Source organism: Aulostomus chinensis, chromosome 6 (genome assembly GCF_037954235.1).
Source record: "Aulostomus chinensis isolate RoL2024-O1b breed Wild chromosome 6, RoL_Achi_v1.0, whole genome shotgun sequence".
In the NCBI taxonomy this organism is placed as follows: Eukaryota; Metazoa; Chordata; class Actinopteri; order Syngnathiformes; family Aulostomidae; genus Aulostomus; species Aulostomus chinensis.
The window spans coordinates 10,696,026-10,716,020 of record NC_141325.1 but is presented as its reverse complement, the minus strand read 5'-3'; the positions used below and the strand labels follow the sequence as shown (position 1 = coordinate 10,716,020).

General features: G+C 40.9%; 1 protein-coding gene across 4 annotated transcripts in view; it reads right to left on the bottom strand.

Annotated features, from left to right (window-relative positions):
• Positions 1–3,188: 3,188 nt before the first annotated feature.
• Positions 3,189–19,995, bottom strand: part of pde4d (phosphodiesterase 4D, cAMP-specific) — a 130,662-nt gene continuing 113,855 nt past the window's right edge. For all 4 annotated transcript variants that reach the window (XM_086206394.1, XM_086206395.1, XM_086206396.1 and 1 more), the window contains exons 6-15: positions 19,333–19,445; positions 12,445–12,538; positions 11,969–12,144; positions 11,760–11,858; positions 11,508–11,672; positions 11,191–11,290; positions 7,336–7,490; positions 7,061–7,183; positions 6,604–6,786; positions 3,189–6,519 (exon numbers count right to left, since the gene is read on the bottom strand). In XM_086206394.1, the coding sequence (XP_086062520.1) occupies positions 6,016–6,519; positions 6,604–6,786; positions 7,061–7,183; positions 7,336–7,490; positions 11,191–11,290; positions 11,508–11,672; positions 11,760–11,858; positions 11,969–12,144; positions 12,445–12,538; positions 19,333–19,445 (1,712 nt within the window). In that variant the 3' untranslated portion in view covers positions 3,189–6,015. The remainder of the gene's footprint in view (positions 6,520–6,603; positions 6,787–7,060; positions 7,184–7,335; positions 7,491–11,190; positions 11,291–11,507; positions 11,673–11,759; positions 11,859–11,968; positions 12,145–12,444; positions 12,539–19,332; positions 19,446–19,995) is intronic.

The following is a 19,995-nucleotide window of genomic DNA, read 5'->3' as shown; positions in this document are numbered from 1 at the left end:
TTTTTGTACAGTATTTTTCCTTTTACAGATTTTTTTTCTCTCGTAAAGCTGCCAAACCTTTGAATTACTACTGTAGCAGGTTTTTGTGTGTGTGTGCGTGCGTGCGTGCGTGCGTGCATGCGTGCGTGCGTGCGCTCGCCACGTGTGTATGAATGTTAGTGTGAATGTACAATATAGTAGATTTGCACGGGTGTTGTTTGAATCACAGATGAGTCTCATTTAAAAGAATCATCTACCTTGGATTAAAAAAAAGTGGCCTTTTAGCATCTCCAACACGGCCTCTGTAGGTTCCTCCGTCACGCTCAGACAAGTATGCGTCGTTTGAGTCCACCTTTTTGTTGTCTGTAGATGTGCGACTCCTCTCCTACGATTGCGTGAAAAAAAAGAAGATATTTCTATGTGCTCTAAGAAGACCCTCTATAGTTTGATGAGATGAGCATGCTGCCAAAAAAAATTAATCATATGTGCTGTATTATTTAAAGATAGGCCTTACCAAATCTAGCCATCCTCACCTCTGTATGATAGCAATGATCCAGCATTTCCATTAGATTAAGGCACAGAATGATATATGATGATCTCTGGCGTGGAATAAACAGCCATATATCTATCTATATATATATCTATATATCTATATATTTATATGTATATATATCTATAAATATCTATCTATCTATCTATCTATCTATCTATATATATATATATATATATAGATAGATATATATAGATAGATACATAGATAGATAGATATATGAATATATATATTGAAAAAAGTTTAATTTTTGAGTCAGCATGCTAAAACTTCTTGTTTGTGCTATAAATCTTAATCCCTCTCTTGGAAGAAGAAAACCTTAGTAAGCTGCTAGAGAAGCAAGCTTATGTAATTATGACGTGATTAAGAGTATAAACCTTTGTAGCTTGTTTAAAAAAAAAAAAAACTCCTGAAAGCCTTTGGTTCTGTTGAACACTTGCAATCCACAAAAAAAGTGTGCCATAATGATTCCTTTAGTTTTTCAGTTGTTTGTTGAATAGATGAATTAAAAAGAAAACTCCAAAAAATTGCATGACGTCTATGCCGACTTGACTTAGTAGATTTCTATTCTCAGATGGTGTATATATATATATAAATATATATCACTCTATGTTACAGATTTAAGAGCATTGTCACGGCACTCGCCGTGACATGCAATGGGCCAATAAGTGCAATATTTTATGAATTAAACCCTGTACATATTCTCTCCTGTCCTTGATGACTTATCTGCGGTGTGTGAGTGATCGTTTAGTCCGAATGGCTCTGAAACCAACGTACAATCTCTAGGAAAAAAAGAAAAAAGGAGCAAGAGCTTCATTCAGTTCCTGCAGCCACTGAATGTGTGTGCGTGTCTGTGTGCGTGAGCGTTTACATGTGTATGTGTGGGTAGAGAGAGAAAAATGACATACTATAGTGTACTGTTTGCGTATATCTTTTTGTACAAATGTATTCACGTAAAGTATGCTGTACCTGCTAACTGTTGGTTGTGTTATCATGTCAAGATGCAGTGTTGTTGTGAAACATAGTCAGGGAGATCCGTTTAGTCCACGCCTTCATGCACACTGTAATTCCAAGTATGAAAATTTGATGCTATTAGCCATGGAATAAATCACTATATTGAGCTAGGGTCAGTTCACTAAGAGAAGCTAGATATCCTGATTCTCAATCACCAATTTTGTTGATTTTAGGGCACTCTGACTTTACATTAGAATTGAATATAATTGTCCTGGAGTGCAAGCAAAGTAAGACGTGTGTTTTGGAGATCATAGGAATTAAAACTAATTCTATCAGTGCGTGTGTGTGCTTTCATTTGCTGACTATGTGCAAGCCTGATGGAGGGACAGTGGAAAACCTGCTGTCTGGCTTCTGCTCTCTCCATTTCTAGTGGATGTGCGCCCCCTAGTGTCACAAAACTGTACCTTTGTTGGCTGGCGATATTCTGCATGTTCGCCTGTCTTTTCTGGTGAACGGGATCCAGAGGTGAAGATAGAATTTTACTGTATTTAGAAATAAAATTGAACTGTATGACTTACAGTGCACGCTACTTTACACTTCTACTGAAGTTCACAATTCCAGATCTTACAAATGCTTTGAGGACACTGATGGGGATCGCAATAAATCAAATTCAGCTACATGTGTATGTCTAACATTTAATATAATACCTCCAGTAATGTAATCACATGTAAATGAAAGGAATTATATTTGTAATTACAGCAGCACTGTGCTGTTGTTCTTCTATTTTACCACGGCTGCAAAGATGAATGGAAGAAAGAGAACGTTAACATTTATTGCTGGTGTCTCACGGACGGCAGAGAAGAAGACAAATTAACCTATGAACCGGAGTATTTATAGCTCATAATTAGATGACAATCTAAATTCACAGCCTGTGGTGTTAGTGTGAGACCTCCAACTCTCCATAGAGACTCGCTAAAACGCCAAATGTAATGTATACAAGGGAGGGGTGTTTATCTGCAGCTAAAAACGCTGCATGTCTAAAAGTCACTGAGATGGAAAAAAAACCACTCTTGATAATATTCAAAAACCTGATTATGGATACTGTGTGAAGAAACACAAAATTCATTATTGTAAATAAGAATGCAGTTCCCACTCAAGTGCACTAGGTGGCGGTGTTGCTCTTTAAAGGTTGGTTGAGGACTGGACAGCGCTTCCAAACAGTAATATCATTGAGAATTCTTTTCACCACAGGAGTGAAAATCTGATCTGGGAACAGCTCTAGACTTCATATTTGCTGCTAAAACAAAGAAAAATGACCAACATACTCAGATTAGGCAGAATCAACCCATGCTTTTATTTAATCCATTGCATATAAAAACTTTTTTCATTCTTTTTTCTTTGTTTTTTACATAAAGTTGTATGATCTACAGTGCTATCCAATAGACTGCAATTAACAAGGAATCCATTAAAATAACATTTTTAATTGTCCTGTGAAACTTCCAGACAAGTTGGCATTCTAAAGACATAACCCAAAAAATAATTGTCCTGAAGACCTTTTTTAAAGTTACAGTTTGTGTTTTTCCTTTCATACCATAAAAAAATAGAACACATGAGAAAAGAACCCACTGTTTCCGTTGGTCCAGGGCTGTTTAGAATCTACAGTATGTGTGTCAAAATAAGAGCCCCCGCCCACCCACCCCTTCACTACACAAATATACTAAACCCTCCTCTTGCCCATGCAGAAAAATGTCAGTGGTATTGGATATTGCAAGTAATGTGAGTGGAAGTGTTGGCCCAGCATAGATAAGTGACACATTGTCAGTGTTTCAGCCAGAATTAATGCAGCAGTGGCTGAACATGCACGTGTGTCTCAAAGCCTGTGTGCTTTTGTAGGCCGAGGTCGAGCACTAACGCACTCCCTGTTGTGCCCCGTTCAGTGTTTTGTAGCTGTAATACAAACTAGACGACATTTCTTCCATACCGTTTACAACTGACTGGTATCACATATTTGAATGTAGTGGGGCTGAAGGAAGGTGCGGACGCTTCAGACCCAATCTACAGCAAATTCCACTCTCGGACATCCGGCTATAGGCCACACATCACTCGTGTAGTAAATCTAAAACTTGTGGTTGACCTGAATCTCTACAAGCTTCTATTTTCTTACCCAGTGCCACATTTTATTTATTCATTTATTTATTTTTTTTTAAAACAATTTTGGCTATAACAATAACAAAAAAAGGCCATTATTTTTAAATTTTCAAAAACTCACCAGGAGATCAGGACAACTCAAGCTTAAAGACTCACTAATGCAGCAAAAGAGAACTAGAAAATTAAAAAAAAGAGGAAAAATCAAGGCTAAAGGAAATGACGTGCTGAATTTAAGGCACAGCCCATGGGCCAAGGAACAGTTTCTTTTTTAAAAAACAATTTGGCTTTCCCCCTCTCATCACTGAGCTAGTTCTCAGATAAGCGACACATCGATGGATAATTTTTACACTGAAGCTCATGTGTAATAAACATTCTCTCAACAAGAGGTACATAATACAGCCACACCATCACCAAAAGGGATGATAAGAATCAACCATTTACAACAAACGGCGTTATGATAGTAATAACATTAATAATTATATATTATATACAGCACAATAAATATATGTTTGTAAACAGCGATAAAACCAGAAAATCTTATTACAGGTAAGGGCATTGGGTGAGGATGAAAATAATAAGAAGAAAGTAAAATCTTGGCACAAAATTAAAGATAAAATAAAGAATTTCTGAAATGACAATTCAAACAAGCACTCTTTCAAAAGCAGTGTGCAGTATTCAAGTGTTTTTTTTTTCTTTTTTGGTAAAATTTGTTGACTTTTATATTATATGTACAGAGAAGAACAAAAGTATATTTGGGTATTTTGACTGGCAAGCCTCTAATGTGTTCTACGCTACAGTGAAATATTACTGTACCACTTAATATTGCAAAAATGATTCAACCAATATTAGAAACGACAATAAATAATGAGTGAAAGAACGTGGAAAATGAAAGAAGAGACTCTTGGCCGAGGTGTAAGACAGCGTCGTTCAAGCCTTAGTATGCACGAGTGAGTATTTTGGCGCGTTACACATGAAAAAAAGAAGAAAAGCGGTGATTTATGACGATATCAGTGCATTAGAGTATCTACCTAGAGGATAGTCTCATGTGGTGACAATGCAACAGAGCTGATTGTCTTGTCAACAAACAAAGACAGCCATTGGGTTTAACATTGTGATGGCAAAACAATCACACAAAAAAAAGATAAACAGGAAGTAATGCAGCTATTGGTGATTTGTCCATTGAACAAAACGGGCCAAAAAATTACACACAAATATTCAAAATGGACCATGACAGCTTTCATAATGTTGGTATAAAATCACCCAGGTCATTTTTTTTTTTAACACCATTACTATTTCTGTATACTCTGAGCACGAATCAAGCTTTTAAAAAAAGGTGCTTTTTGTATCAACTACAAAGCATTGCATTGTCTCAGGATGTGTTCAAAAGAACTGCAGGCAACAATAATAACATTTAAAGGCTTCATCCGCATCACAATTTCATTGAGAGTAAGGACTTCACGCTTCCTCTTCATCAAAATAAAAAGGTTTTATGAATAAAAGTCCTATTCAACTCACAGGACTAACCAGTATAGTGGCATGGGAGTAATAATATAAATGCTATTGGAGCAAGTGCAAACACCTCAGACCGTGTAATCCAGCTGGTACGATTCCCCTTCAAACATCTGTGACACAAATCTCCCTAAAAGGTTTCTAAATCCCCTAAAAGTTACCTTATCTTCTTTGCTTACAACAACAAAAAGCCTCGGATTGCAAAAGTAAACTCTAGAAAATATCTGCATCTTACATACATAGAAAAAATTAAAGAGGTCTAGAACAGCATCATGGCTGTGTAGATTTGAGCTTTGTGTCAGTCAGGTTTTTCAAGGAAGACTTCCACATCAGTAATGTGTCCCAACTAACACACCTCACCCCGCCCCACCCCCTTGTGTGCTGCAGCGTCCCGTCAGGATGGAACGATTCGCAGGGGAGGACATTTCCTAACCAAGAGGGAGACTCTCCTCGGACACTGTAGGATTATGGGCACTTGATAAAACACAGAAACACCACTAAAACTTTCAGGCAAGGCTGACACGAGGTGGAGGGAAGTGATTTGTGGGTGTGTCATGTGAACAGCACCGAGCCGGAGGCTCGCTCTTTAAATTAAGGTTGTAAAGGGGTGTAAAAGAAAGCAATAAAAGACACACCGCTTCAGTACAAACGGGAATGGAAGGGAGTTTTTCCTGAGTGCAAAAAAACTTGAAGGAGTACCGGTGGGCGTGTCTGAACAAAGCTGACGGAAGGTGTGGCCAAGAGAGCAGCGCACGCTTTGGAACCATAAACAGATGTATAAAAAACACAGACTCCACAAAACCCCAAAAATATTCTATAAATAATCATCTGTCATTACTAAGAAGAACAGTTTGTCAGATGCGGTCCATAAACTGCTATGTGTCGGGGGATGTTTCTTTCTTCTCCTCCCCCTCCTCCTCCGCTACCTCTTCCTCTACAGCACAAGGTTGTGAGCAGGGTGTCTCCCCCTCCTCTGCTACCTCCTCCTCTTCATCCTCCCCCACTTGTTCGTCCAGGGGAATCTCTGTTGATTCAGAGTCCTGCGTACAGAGTGTTTTAGAGTCAGTACAGCTGTTTTCCTCCTCTTCTTCCTCCTCTTCTTCTTCCTCTTCCTCCTCCTCCGGCTGGCTACCGCTGTCTTTCTCTGTGTCCGACTCCCCGTCCTCCTCCAGAGTGAGCTCAAACTGAAACTTGTCCCCTCCAGGAGGCCGACTGCCGTCCTCAGCTTCATCCAAAGCAGGAGAGGGGCTTTGTGGGATGGTGCTTTGGTACCACTCCCTGTTGTCCTCCAACATGTCCAGGATGTCCTGGGCGTCCGGGTGGACCAGATCAGCCCACGTCTCCCACAGAGGGTGAACGATGTAGTCTATGAAACCAACCTGCACGGGGGGACAGAAAGGCTACTTTAGCGAGGGTCTTGAGTTTGACATGCGTGAGTATAAATGTAGGGCTGAGTTCCTTACTTGGCTCTTCTCTACTGATGCGTTGTGTTTGTCACACATGGGACTGATCTCCATGCCCCTCTCCCTCTCTCGGTCACCCTGGCTGAAGAACTCCTCCATGATGCGATCCGTCCACTGCCGGTAGAGCTGCAGAGGCTTGGTGGGGTTGCTTAGATCTGCACAGTGCACCATGTTCTGGAGAACCTGAAGACAACCGATAAAAGCTATTCAGTACATCACGCAAAACAACACACCACTATAACAGGTACACTGAATACTCAATAAGGGGTGGAGACAGGCAAGAATCTAATTTTGGTGAATGAAACCTTCCTCTACCCGGTTCTTTTGTAGGGGAAAAGAAAGCTCCAGCGAATCCACAGTAAGGTGAGCTATATTGTATTAGTTTGGAGGTTTGTTTTTTTCTTCGTACAATATTAAAACATGAAATTCCCCGAAACGCAGAGATTCGGAGGTTTACCTGTATCCTGTCAGAGTAGTTGTCCAGGAGCAAGACCCCCGAGCTGGTCACCTTCTTGGTCTCCACCATGGTTTTCAGGTCAGCTAGTAGATTCATGTGCTTGGACATATCTGTTGCTAGCACCTTGGAACAGGCAGGAAAAAAAAAAAAGTTGATGTGAACTTCTCAATGTAGTATAATAAAGCTACGTATCTATTATTATCAAAATACGATGCATCAATTTCTTTATATCAAGATACGGCATCATTGTCGTCGTCATGTAGCTTCTAACTTACAATGTCAATGACCATCTTTCGCAGTGATTGTCGTTGTTTTTTGGTCAAGTTTTGGAAGATGTCACAGTTCTCCTCTTGTAGGAGCTTGAAACCCACTGCAAGGTGGTGGTTCTCCAGCACGGACGAGTCGTTGTACATCAGCGCTAGCTCGGAATCTGCAGGCAAAAAAAAATTGAGGCTATTCAGTATTTAAAGACAGAAATATAGATAAAAACAAACCACATTTAAAATGGAGAAGTCAGTGCAAATTGAAAAACAGGAGGTTGACAGAAGTTATGCGTCCTGTTAGAACAAATCAGAGGAGCGTGGACCTGGACTGCGTTTTACTGAGAGGTGTTCCTAATATTCTGACCATCCCATTTACATATGTACTAAACTATTTTCAATATATAACACACATTGCAGAGCATCAAATACTACGACATCATTAATAAACATAAATTAAAATGGTAGAATATTTTAAATATTCTAAAAACTTAAGACTGAGCTTTAAATCTTGTATCAAGATGGGTCTCTTTGGCGGGAAATTTGGCAATCGAAACATGTATGAGACAACGCTCCAAGTATACACTCACTGGCCACTTTATTAGGCACACCTGTCCAACTGCTCGTTAACGCAAATTACATGGCAGCAACTCAATGCATTTAGGCATGTAGACATGGTCAAGACGATCTGCTGCAGTTCAAACAGAGCATCAGAATGGGGAGGAAAGGTGATTTAAGTGACTTGGAACGTGGCGTGGTTGTTGGTGCCAGACGGGCTGGTCTGAGTATTTCAGAAACTGCTGATCTACTGGGATTTTCACGCACAACCATCCCTAGGGTTTCCAGAGAATGGTCCGAAAAAGAGAAAATGTCCAGTGAGCGGCAGTTCTGTGGGCAAAAATGCTTTGTTGATGCCAGAGGTCAGAGGAGAATGGCCAGACTGGCTCGAGCTGATAAAAAGGCAACAGTAACTCAAATAACCACTCGTTACAACCAAGGTATGCAGAAGAGCATCTCTGAACGCACAACACGTCGAACCTTGAGGCAGATGGGCTACAGCAGCAGAAGACCACGCCGGGTGCCACTCCTGTCAGCTAAGAACAGAAAACTGAGGCTACAATTCGCACAGGCTCACCAAAATTGGACAACAGAAGATTGGAAAAACATTGCCTGGTCTGATGAGTCTCGATTTCTGCTGTGACATTCAAATGGTAGGGTCAGAATTTGGCATCAACAACATGAAAGCATGGATCCATCCTGCCTTGAATCAACGGTTCAGGCTGGTGGTGGTGGTGTAATGGTGTGGGGGATATTTTCTTGCCACACTTTGGGCCCCTTAGTACCAATTGGGCATCGTTGCAATGCCACAGCCTACCTGAGTATTGTTGCCGACCATGTTCATCCCTTTATGACCACAGTGTACCCATCTTCTGATGGCTACTTCCAGCAGGATAACACACCATGTCACAAAAGCTCGAATCATCTCAGACTGGTTTCTTGAACATGACAATGAGTTCACTGTACTCAAATGGCCTCCACAGTCACCAGATCTCAATCCAATAGAGCACCTTTGGGATGTGGTGGAACGGGAGATTTGCATGATGGATGTGCAGTCGACAAATCTGCAGCAACTGCGTGACGCTATCAAGTCAATATGGACCAAACTCTCTGAGGAATGTTTCCAGTACCTTGTTGAATCTATGCCACAAAGGATTAAGGCAGTTCTGAAGGCAAAAGGGGGTCCAACCCGGTACTAGCAAGGTGTACCTAATTAAGTGGGCAGTGAGTGTGTATATATATATATATATATATATATATATATATATATATATATATATATATATATATACTTGTACTTCTATCAAAAATCAGAGTAACTGAAGATACATTGACAAAAATGTTTGAAATGCAGCCTTAATATCATATGTTTGGTAAAAGTAGACTTCCTGGCAGGTCAGCAAGTGCACATACACACATGTATTATTCATGGCTGGCTGAGAGACAGCGAGAGAGAGCAAGAGAGAGAGAGAGTGAGAGCGCAAGAGAGCGAGAGAGAGAGAAAAAGAGAGAGCAGTACAAGAAAGAGCCAGCGGGTTTTTCTCTGAGAGGTTTCCCAACTGCGGGTCATTTGAAGGTCCTCTAGCTGTATTTAGATTTTCCATTAAGATGCATTAGTCCTGGCCACAGAGGAGCAGAGCAGCAACCAGGAGAAAGGGGATCCTGCTCTGTTGCTCCGTGGCTGACAGGAGATCAGTCTGGTGGCTCCTAACTAGGATGACTCACTCTGCTTTTACTGCAGGGATTCCCCATTTGGGCTTGTGGGAAGCACAACACAATTTATGGGCTAAGTGTGTGAGACGGTGTCATGTCTTTTGACTGATAAGATACAATAACTGCTTACGCAATCCTCACATTTGTAACAGTGTCTAGAATGGCTGTTAAAGGCAACACCCAGAGGAAATACTCCCGGTAATACTCCCTGTTTGTTTGTGGTTTCCTCTAAACAGCTGAATTAAGGGGATGTTTGCAGCACTTCCAGATAGGAGGTGAGTAAGTCAGTTCAAGCTGGGACACGGCAGAAGTTCAGCCACTTTCTTGAGGACACTCGGTTCACAACGCACAAAACCCTGAGCTCTACTTCTATCCATCTCCATGTAGACACAAGTGAAAACATACCGTATGTTTGGCTCCAGAAATTAAAAATCAGTATTAAAGAGTCACCATCACTCTGAGAAGTTGGCAGAGGTCACTGATTCTACACAGACACACTGCTGTACATTTTCAGGTGAAGTGTCCTTCACTGTGTTGTACTTTTATCTCAGACTGCTAAACGGTCTCCAACACATCCGATTAACAAACGTCTCAGGTTTTGGGCTCAGTGGTGGCTGCGTCTGTGGCTGGAAAAAACTTGTTAGCCAATCAGAGTTTTGTAGGAAGGATTAAGAATAACCAAGTCATCTGTCTGGGTCAGAGAAAGCATGTGGAAAATATGAAATCTAAGCAGCTATATGAGCTGATGTTGGGTAGCTGAAGAAAGGAAAAGCTTTCAACTGACATTTCTGTGCTTGACATGAAAACTGTGAAGTGCTAATTTTGGCAGCTATTTTTTTTTTAAGTAAGTCTCTAACCCTGTCCTTGGTAGTTTATCATATTTATTAATCATCATCTTCTTTTTATCTTGTCAAGTTCAGTGGTTTCCTTTTCCAAAATGTAATTCGTCCACCACTGAACTTTTGAATATTTTCAAAAAGCGAGTACTCCAGTACTTTAAAATCAGTAAAAATGAAAAAGTAACATCTGACTTACAGTATTTATATTTTGACCTAAGTCCTGAGGTTGCTCACTTTGACAAAGACCAAAAAAATAACGGGGTTCAGACATATATTGTGTCACAAACAAAACCAACTGACTGAGAAAATGGTTCTTGAATATTTGGTACTTAAGAGTGAACTGGTCACGTGCAGGAGTAGAGGATTGTTTTTTTCTTGCCAAGAACACGTGTCCGCCTGAGCAGCCAGAGTTGTTGTGTTCCAGGTAAAGAGCCACATCGATGACAACATACATCTTGTCTTTGAACTCCTCTGCCTTTAAGTCACATGTCAAAGCCATCAACATGTGATAGAAGAGGAGAAGAAAAAGTGCACGTGCATGTCATGTCTGTGTGTTTTTTTACTTTTTTTCATCTAAATGTATGTGAAAAAAGTTAATTGTTTGTTATGTATGCGTCAGTGTGTGTGTGCGTGTGAGTATGTGTTTGTGTTCGCGGGAGAGGCTACATGTTCCCACCTGGATCTTAGGCTGTGTATTTGTGAACGTGCACTCATGACACTGTTGATGTAGCTGCTAACAGGACGCTGCATTTAGACTCACTGGTGTTGATGAGGAACTGGTTGGAGACTCCTGGATGGTCCACGTCGTGAATTGCACTGGCAAAGATGGCAGCTAGGATCTCAAGGTCTGTGAAAACAGCCTGTAAGAGAGCGGGGTGGGGGTGGTGGTGATGAGGGAATCAAGTCGTTGGGACAAAAATATCCTCACAAGTACAAGCCATTGATTGGACTGAACTAGAGCTTGATTGAAGCTCATTGTGGAAGTGTGGCTTGCACAGCTGTGTGTGTGTGTGTGTGTGTGTGTGTGTGTGTGTGTGTGTGTGTTTATGTGTGTGTGTGTGCGCACATGCGCCTCACCTCGAGTGCAGGGGTGGATAGCAGCACGTGAGTTGACTGGGTGACGTCAGCAGCATGAATGTTGTTATGATAGGCCACATCGCCATGATAATGGTCTTCTAAGGTCATCAGGTATGTTATAAAGGTATCAAGTGGGATTTTAAAAGTTTTTAACAAGTCTCTCTCCTGAAAATAAGACAACAAAAGCAACAGTTATCCTTCGAAACACACTTCTCCTGCTGTGGAAGATGACACCTGGACAAAAAGGGTTACCTGGAATATCGTGTACATCATGACTGTCAGTGGCCGATTCCCAGAAAACTCTGAGATTTTAAAAACGTTAAGGCCCCATTTATTTACATGCTCCAGCTCCTGAAGACAGAATTAGAAAAAACATTCAAGCAAAAAAAAAAAAAAAAAAAAAAACACTCAATAATACATTACTGTGTGAAAACAGCTTTTTTCAGGTCACACGAACACACCTTAGCAAGTTCATCCTCGGTCTCCGTCTTGACACCGAAGCGAGGGATGTTGGAGTTTGTGAGGCTGGAGGAGTGTTGCAGCTTTTTCACCCCACTGATCTGAGACATGGGCTTATTCTTCTTTTCCTTCTCCTTCTGCGTCTGAGGTGATGGCATCTCCACTTCATGTTGCTTGTCTGAAACACGAATATGTGGTTCATGACTTCTTTGTTTTGTTTCTTTCTAGATTGAGCTGCCAAAGATCAATTCTCACATCTATTTTAAGAAATGGGTCTTCATCAGGTCTAACACTGAAGTCACAAACGTATTACAACTCTACTCTGATCTTCTCCAGTTTTATCCAGCTAATGCCACTGACCTTTGGGTAGCATGAACACCGGGCTTGTCTCTAGCTATGTGCCACACCACAGACCATTAACCATAGTAATTCTCACTGGTAAAATGGAGATGATCTCTCTTCTTGTGTCATCACTCACCCAGGAAGGTGCTGGAGATGAACTCAGACACCTGGTTCCCAGAACGACTCATCTCTGATAGGTGAGTCAGCTCCCTGTTCAACATCCTCTTGAACTAAAAGAGATGTGCACACACACAAAAACAGACACCAGGATGAGGACTTGCATATTTGCTCAAAAAATCTTTATAACTGGTGATCAACAAATCAGTAAAACATGGGAGCCCCCTCCTTCATCAAATATTTCTTGATTATCTCAGTGAACAAAAAAAAATAAAAAGCATGGACCCTCTTATGAGTTGAGGTTTTACCTAAAAATTACCAGACATCAAAGAAGCTGTACCCAGGAAATGCTAATGTAACACACACACCCACACACACACACACACACACACACACACACCTACTGCCAAGGATATACAGTACATCATCAGTAACATATTTTTCTCCAGTTTCTCTATAACTGTACTCTCCCTCCACTACTTCCCCTTTCTCGCTCTCTCTCGCTCTCCCTCCCTCCCTCCCTCCCTCATCATCTCCGTCTCTCCTCCTCTCCTGGGCCTAATTGGAGTGGCAGACCCAAATTTAGCTCAGGCTTTGATTGATGTAGAGAAGAATGCTTGAAATCATGGTTTTAAGCAAGTGGCTGCAAAACAGCAGAGTTACAAAAGGAATTGTGAAACAGCCCCTCAGGAAAAAAAGCCTTTGTTCAAGTCCTGGCTCAGGGTGAATGTATAATGTATGTATATCGATTAATTATATAAATCAATACCGATCACTTAAAATAGACCATTACAACATTACAGAGTGCTTATTGGGCAATTGTGCATTGACATCCTACTGAATAACACCCACAGGCATTCAATAGGTGCCTTTCTAAAATGGGGACTCCAGAGGTAAAAGACCGGTTGGAGTGCGCATTTTTCAGGAAATAAAAGCCACAAGAGTAGAAAAACAAACAATGACATGTCAGCTAGTGTAAAGCTTTCAGATGAAGTAAAATGGATGAAATTAATAAAGGACATGAAAAGGAATAGGGAAACAATATTGAGAATCTTCAACACTGTTCCTTCTCTTCTTATATGTTCTTAAATGTGTTTTTTTGTTTTTAAACGCGTCTGATCAGTGGATAGCAGCATTTTGAAGTATTTTCATGTATATTGATGTGACGATAAATCTGATTCCAAGAGGAATTGTTAACCAACATATTTAAAAAAGAAAAGAAAAAAAAAAGAGTTTACATACCTGGCTTTTTCACATCAGGTGACTTTTCATTAAACTGCCAGGCATGAATATTCACCAATGATGCATGAATGTTTTTCTGTGCATTTTTAATCAAACTAATTGTGCATCATTTAAACTACAACAGCTGTCACATTAAACTGGATTAAAAAAAACAAGTCTTGAGATCTCACACCTACAACACGAATGACAATTGTGTAACTCCACGATAGAACCTGTGTCAACAATAAACCTCCATGACAAAATTACCGCCATTATCTGGAAATGAATCTCAAGAACAGCAGCAAAATAGATGGAGAAAAAAACAACAACTATCATTTTAATTCTAAATCAACTCATCTGAAAGCGCACCTTACCTTTATATATCCCCAAGACACAGAGAGCAAATAATTTGCTTCAGGCATTTTGACAAACAAACAAAAAAGATCCACAAAGGCTTATAGTCCCAGAGAAAGTTCCGATGATGAGAACAGTCTAGAGCTGTGGTAAATAAAAGTCTTCAACATGAAGAGCCTGCAGAGATCACTTCAATGTAAATCATCGCCACAAATGAAGCATCACGTCCAGCAAGTATCCAGCCCATGTTTCAGGAGGCAGAGAGGGAATACTGAGAGAGGGGCGGATGGAATGTGGCTCTCCAAAGACCAGATGAGAGCATATCGTGACCACACACACTCACATGTGCACATCTTCGCAGCACATATGGTCCTGGACAAAAAGGGACATACTGCTGAGGTCGTGAATAATGAATGATGGTGGCGATGCCTGGCAGAAGAGAAAACACCGGGACAGCAAAATATTTCGGTCTAAAGCGGGCTGCCTTCCTGACTGCCTGCCAGCCTGCCTCGGTATGACACAGGATCCATGTGAAGCGCACAGGCTGCTTCTTTTGCATTGTCACACAACTGCAGCAAATCAGGAGCCAGAAATGAAAGAAGTGTGAGCTCATCATCACCTCTGATTGGTTTGGATCGGAGCAGATTTGAGGTCACCTGCTGTGTGATTGGCTGCGACTGAAGTCAGTGGAAAATCTTCACCTTCCTTTCCCTTCAATTCCTGCCGTGCAGGGGTATTGGATTTGTATGTGTGTGTATGTGGATTTGTGTGTACAGTGAACACTTATAGAACTTGTGTTTATGTAGAAACTGACCTAACCCTTTGTACAACACCATGTGAGGTTACCTCATCCAACATGATATAAACTGAGGTAAGCACTTGCCCCGGTGACACAGTGTTCATGGAAGTTGAGTCACAGATGAGATGATGTAAATACATGAAAAAGCTATTAATCTGGCAAAATGAAACAACGTCACAATCATCTCCAATAGCCTCTTTAGGACAAGAGACTGAGCGCGGAGGTGAGTTCACACAGGCGGTTGTGGGTGTGTGTGTCACCGAGCTCAAGAGGTTGAACTTTTATTTAAAACATGGATATTGGAGCGACAGTTTCAATAGCTGCATGAATGGTCCCTTTATAAAAAGTATTGAACCCCAAACTCATCTGCAGATATGAATACTTCACGCACATTAGCAGTGGGAAGAAGAATTGATTATGAGAAGCAATGCTAGTCTCTATTACTGTACCTTCTGGCTAATGCTAGTGCAAGGTTACGTAAACTGTGCTTTGTGTGTTTGTGACCAATAATGGCTGGAGAGAGATTAAAACAATAAAACTGAGAGAAAACACTTGATTACATGATTCCACAGATAAGGATTCAAATACAGTGTATGTACACACTGTATTTGAATCCTTATCTGTGGAATCATGTAATCAAGTAAAAATATTTGACTTCAATAAAACAGACATTTGATTAAAGACATACTATTTTTTGTAACTGATTCAACAGAAATCTATTGTTTTATTGCAGCTATATTTAAAGAGAGCCTGGACCCGTCAGACAAGATCAGCCAGCATTTACCAGCATGATCATATGAGAACATAAGACGTGGACAAGCAACTAATGGTGAAAGAAACAGAGTAACAAAAAAATATTAAAGAGTAAAATGCATGACTGGAACAAGCACGAGTTAACTCTGTTCCAAGAAGTGCCCAAGACCTGAACCCCTCTAGATCAACTAATTATTGGAGATGTTGCAGTACTGTCAAGTGGGGATATGTATTCTGTGTACCGACCAGCTGGCTTCCAAAACATAGTTGGTGTCAAATGTTTGCTCAGATTCATTAACTTGTGTACTCATCATTTGATCAGACAGTTTCTGATTTAATTTTTGTATGCTATGAGGCCAAATTATTGTATTGCTGCTTTTTGTTTATTTTATGTTTGAAAGGATGAGTATTAGAGGATCTCTGGCTGCCTAGAGAGAGCAATCAAAGCATAACTGTGATATGCTGATTGGAAACAATGTCATAACATAAGGTCGGGTGCAGGTGAGAAGAGAAAAAGGTTATAAAAAGTGTGTATTTGCACATGCATGTGCTGTGAGTGTGTGATGGTCCAGTGGTTACATTGATTGTAAAGGGACCAAAGCCGTCTCTGCTCACTTCACGCCGCAGCGCTGCAGCCAGCCTGGCACTGAGAGTAATTTACAGCTACGCTGGAGCAGATGAGACCACTGGCTAACTGAGAGCCAGCGGCTTAGATTGACTCGGAGCCAAGCAGGCCAGCACAGGCCCACTAACACACACACACACACACACACACACACACACACACACACACACACACACACACACACACACACACACACACACACACACACAGTGTACTCCCTGCTGAAACATATACATAAATACACACCCACAGACACCCTTTCATCCGGCCTTTTTCTGACACACAATTCACATGTGTATTGATAGCTTAGCCAAGAGGTGTGAATGCACACTATTGGGTAAAAATTGGAAAGTGTCACACCAGCCTTTGCTGTGTCTTGAGTGTAATCTGTTGTTTGCCGGAGTGACCAAAAATATCCCCTCCCTGCTGTATATAGCCCCTGAAACCTGCAGATATCTCTGTTGGATTTGGTTCTTTTCTCACATCCCACATCTATTCCGGCACCAGCAACCCCCCCCCCCCCCAAGAAAAAGCAGAGACACCATCATTGTCGCCACTGCTTTTAGTGAATGAACTGCTGAATGTGAGAAGTACATCTGCTTTCTGTTAATAATCTATACAACATCCAGGGTTGGTGTGACACAAGTAGGCACAAGCCGCTGATGAATACAATAAATAGCAGACACTAAAGTGGTGCAGAGATACAACAAATCTATCAGAGAATGGACTCTCAGAGAAAAAAGAGAGAGAAACACATAAAAACACACATAAAAGGTTTTAAATAAATGAAAAAGAGCATATTCGTGTGCAACATGCAAACCATCCACACTATTTAACATTCAATTCAGTCAAAAGAGGAAAAGAAAAATGCCACTTGAAGGCAAAAAAATAAATTTGATATATTATTGCCACTCTGTGGTCTGTTGAACTGTAATACAGCGGGTCAATCATATATTTGAACTCTTTTGCAGGTGTTTGTAGAGATCTGCCATCTGCTGTGCATCAGCACCGTCTGGGTGCTCCACCACTGGTCGAGCGAGTGTCAGGCTCTACTGAAGATTTGAAAGTGTTTTCTTGACCCGTGGAAGCAAGGTAATACCCCAGATCACCTAAATTAAAAACCAGACTCACTGTCAACAATATTCATGCAGACTATCACGACATTCCCAACAGCCACCATCTTGAAAGAGTCTGAGATTTTGTGCAGGACTTGAAAGCTAAATGTTAGAATTGAAATTTGGAGACGATGCCTCGATGTGAACAAAGTAGTCACTATGTTCATTTGAAAAAAAATGGTATCAATAATTTATGTTGATCATAAATATGGAGCGTAGTATGATAACTTGCAGTTTGTAGAACTGAAATTATAAGGTGTTATTTATTTGCTGTGAAATGCTGCACCAATAACAGCTACTAGCCAGGTGTCATCTCACTGCACATCACCTTATGTGACCAAAACTTACAGCAGCACTTGGGCCTCAAAGAATAACTTTAGGGATGCTGATATTCAAAGTTGACACGCATTATATTGTAAGCTTATATCAAAATGTGATCAGGCCCATTACAATGCAGTAGGGAAGGCAACAGAGGGCACTGAATTTACATAACAAATTCAATAAAACCACATTCTTGAGCAGCCACGGTACTAATGCACGAGTTGTAGTGGAGATCTTCAAAAAGCTGTAATTGTAAAGAATGAGGTGAACAATAAATCAAATTCATATCCTTATTTGTGCTTTTTAAAGCATATCTGGGGTTTATTTTGAGGAGCAATAAAGGCAAGTCTGCAGGATGGAGACACAAAGTACCAGCGAGAGATGTAGGGACTGTATTACCTCTGATGTACGTGTGGGTATGTGTTGCTAGAGTGAGATACCAGACTGGTTGGGCCCGTAGCTGTTGCCATGACAACCAGAGATAGCTGTGCTGGTGTGCAATGGTAGAGCAGTGTATGATATAGGTAAAAAAAAATCAAATAAAAACCTCAACATATTTAAATAAGCTCCTGCTGATCTTCGTGATCATCACTTACATCAGTGCTTTTGTGTAATTCCTTTGTCTACCTGTCCTCCCTTCCTCTCGTCTTGGTCCATACCTCCCTCGTGTGACATCACAATGTGTGACATCACCAGAGCCCAAAGCTGATCAGCATTCAGAGTGGTGCAGCACCTTCCCTTCCCTCCCCATACACACACACACACACACACACACACACACACACACACACACACACACACACACTAGAGGCGACTGAGCATGCTCACATCGCAATTCCCTGCTGCATGACAATGCGATCACTAACATATAGACACAGACAGTGTTACACAGATTAAGTTGCGCTTTCATGACTCAATGGTAAAGATGCATTCAGGCACATAATATAATCATGTATGTCATGAAATGAACCAAAAACTAGTGACTGTAAAAGTTCCTCAAGTTGACATGATAACTACTCCAGACTGATTCACAGAACAACTAACCAAGGGAGCTGCTGCTGATACTGAACACAGTCGTGTTTCATGTCTACTTGCCTCATTTTGCAATAAACCACATTTCATTGCTGCTAGATGACTATTTACTTTCTACTATGTGGACTTCAATCATACTAAAAAGAAAGGTAAAATCTACCCTCTTCTACTGATAATTAAAAAAAGGATGGCTGACATGATGTAATCATGAGAAACAGTATTTAAATTAAAAAAAAAAAACTTCCTCAAATAAGAAATAAACCTACTTCAATGTCAGATTTAAGGGCTTCAACCACTAACACACACAACAAAACCCATCTGGGCCTGTGGCAAATACTACTGCATGTACTGCTAAATATACTAAAGTACCATTTGGTAAAAATGCACAGCACAAAACTCCTTTAGTTCTGGACATTAAGCTGTGTTTCTGTCACACTCAAACACACCATTCACTAGCACACCATGTTCACATCAGTCACAAATTCACAAGGGTGAACCCTGGGTAGCAGTTTCTAGTGATGTTTTAAAAAAAATAACACAAACTATGGATTCAAGTAGTTATTAATAATAATAACAGCCTTTTGAGTGCGAAAGAATATCAAAAACTGTTTCAGGGCTATCAATAGAGATAAATTCATGAAAACTCTGTCCTGAGAAGTCCAAAGTTAACTTTGTTATGATTCATACCTTGTTGGAGGCCATCTCGCTGACTGAGTGTCTTGTCTGCAGCGTTTCTAGCTGGTCCAGGCACCAGTCAAGCTCCTCCAGAGTCTCAGTGGCCAGTTTCTGGTAGGCCTCCTCTGCAGGGGCAAGACAGGAGGGTAAGGGGTCAGTAAGAGCCCGCTTCAGAGGACTAGTGGACGGTCCAGGCCCGGGGTCTCCCACCCCACAGACTGCTAAGCTGGGATACCCCGAGTAGACACATGGGTGACTCTTCATACTGGACAGGTGAGCCAGCTGTGGGGCCTTGGGAGTGGGGCCTTGTTGTCCTGGATGCTATCCCACAGGTCAGCTGTAGTAGATATTCCTTTAGAGGAAAAATAAATCTCCAGCACACTTTTAAATCCTCGCTTCCTTCTTGTAAGAGCAAGTTAGATCAAATTCAAAGGACAGGTGCTGTTGCAAAAACTCAGTGGAGTCAGTCCAAAAGAATATTAACAGCAAAATAATACAGGGTTTCAAAAAATGCTTTAAGAACAGCAACAAAGAGAAAAAACACACGCACACCCGCACACAGACAGACAGTCTCACCCTCAATCACACATCTCACACTTGGTGATGGAGGTGTATAGGGTTTACTCTATCATTCATAAGAAGGTGTAATTCCAGTCATGTAGCAGGATAAACAGC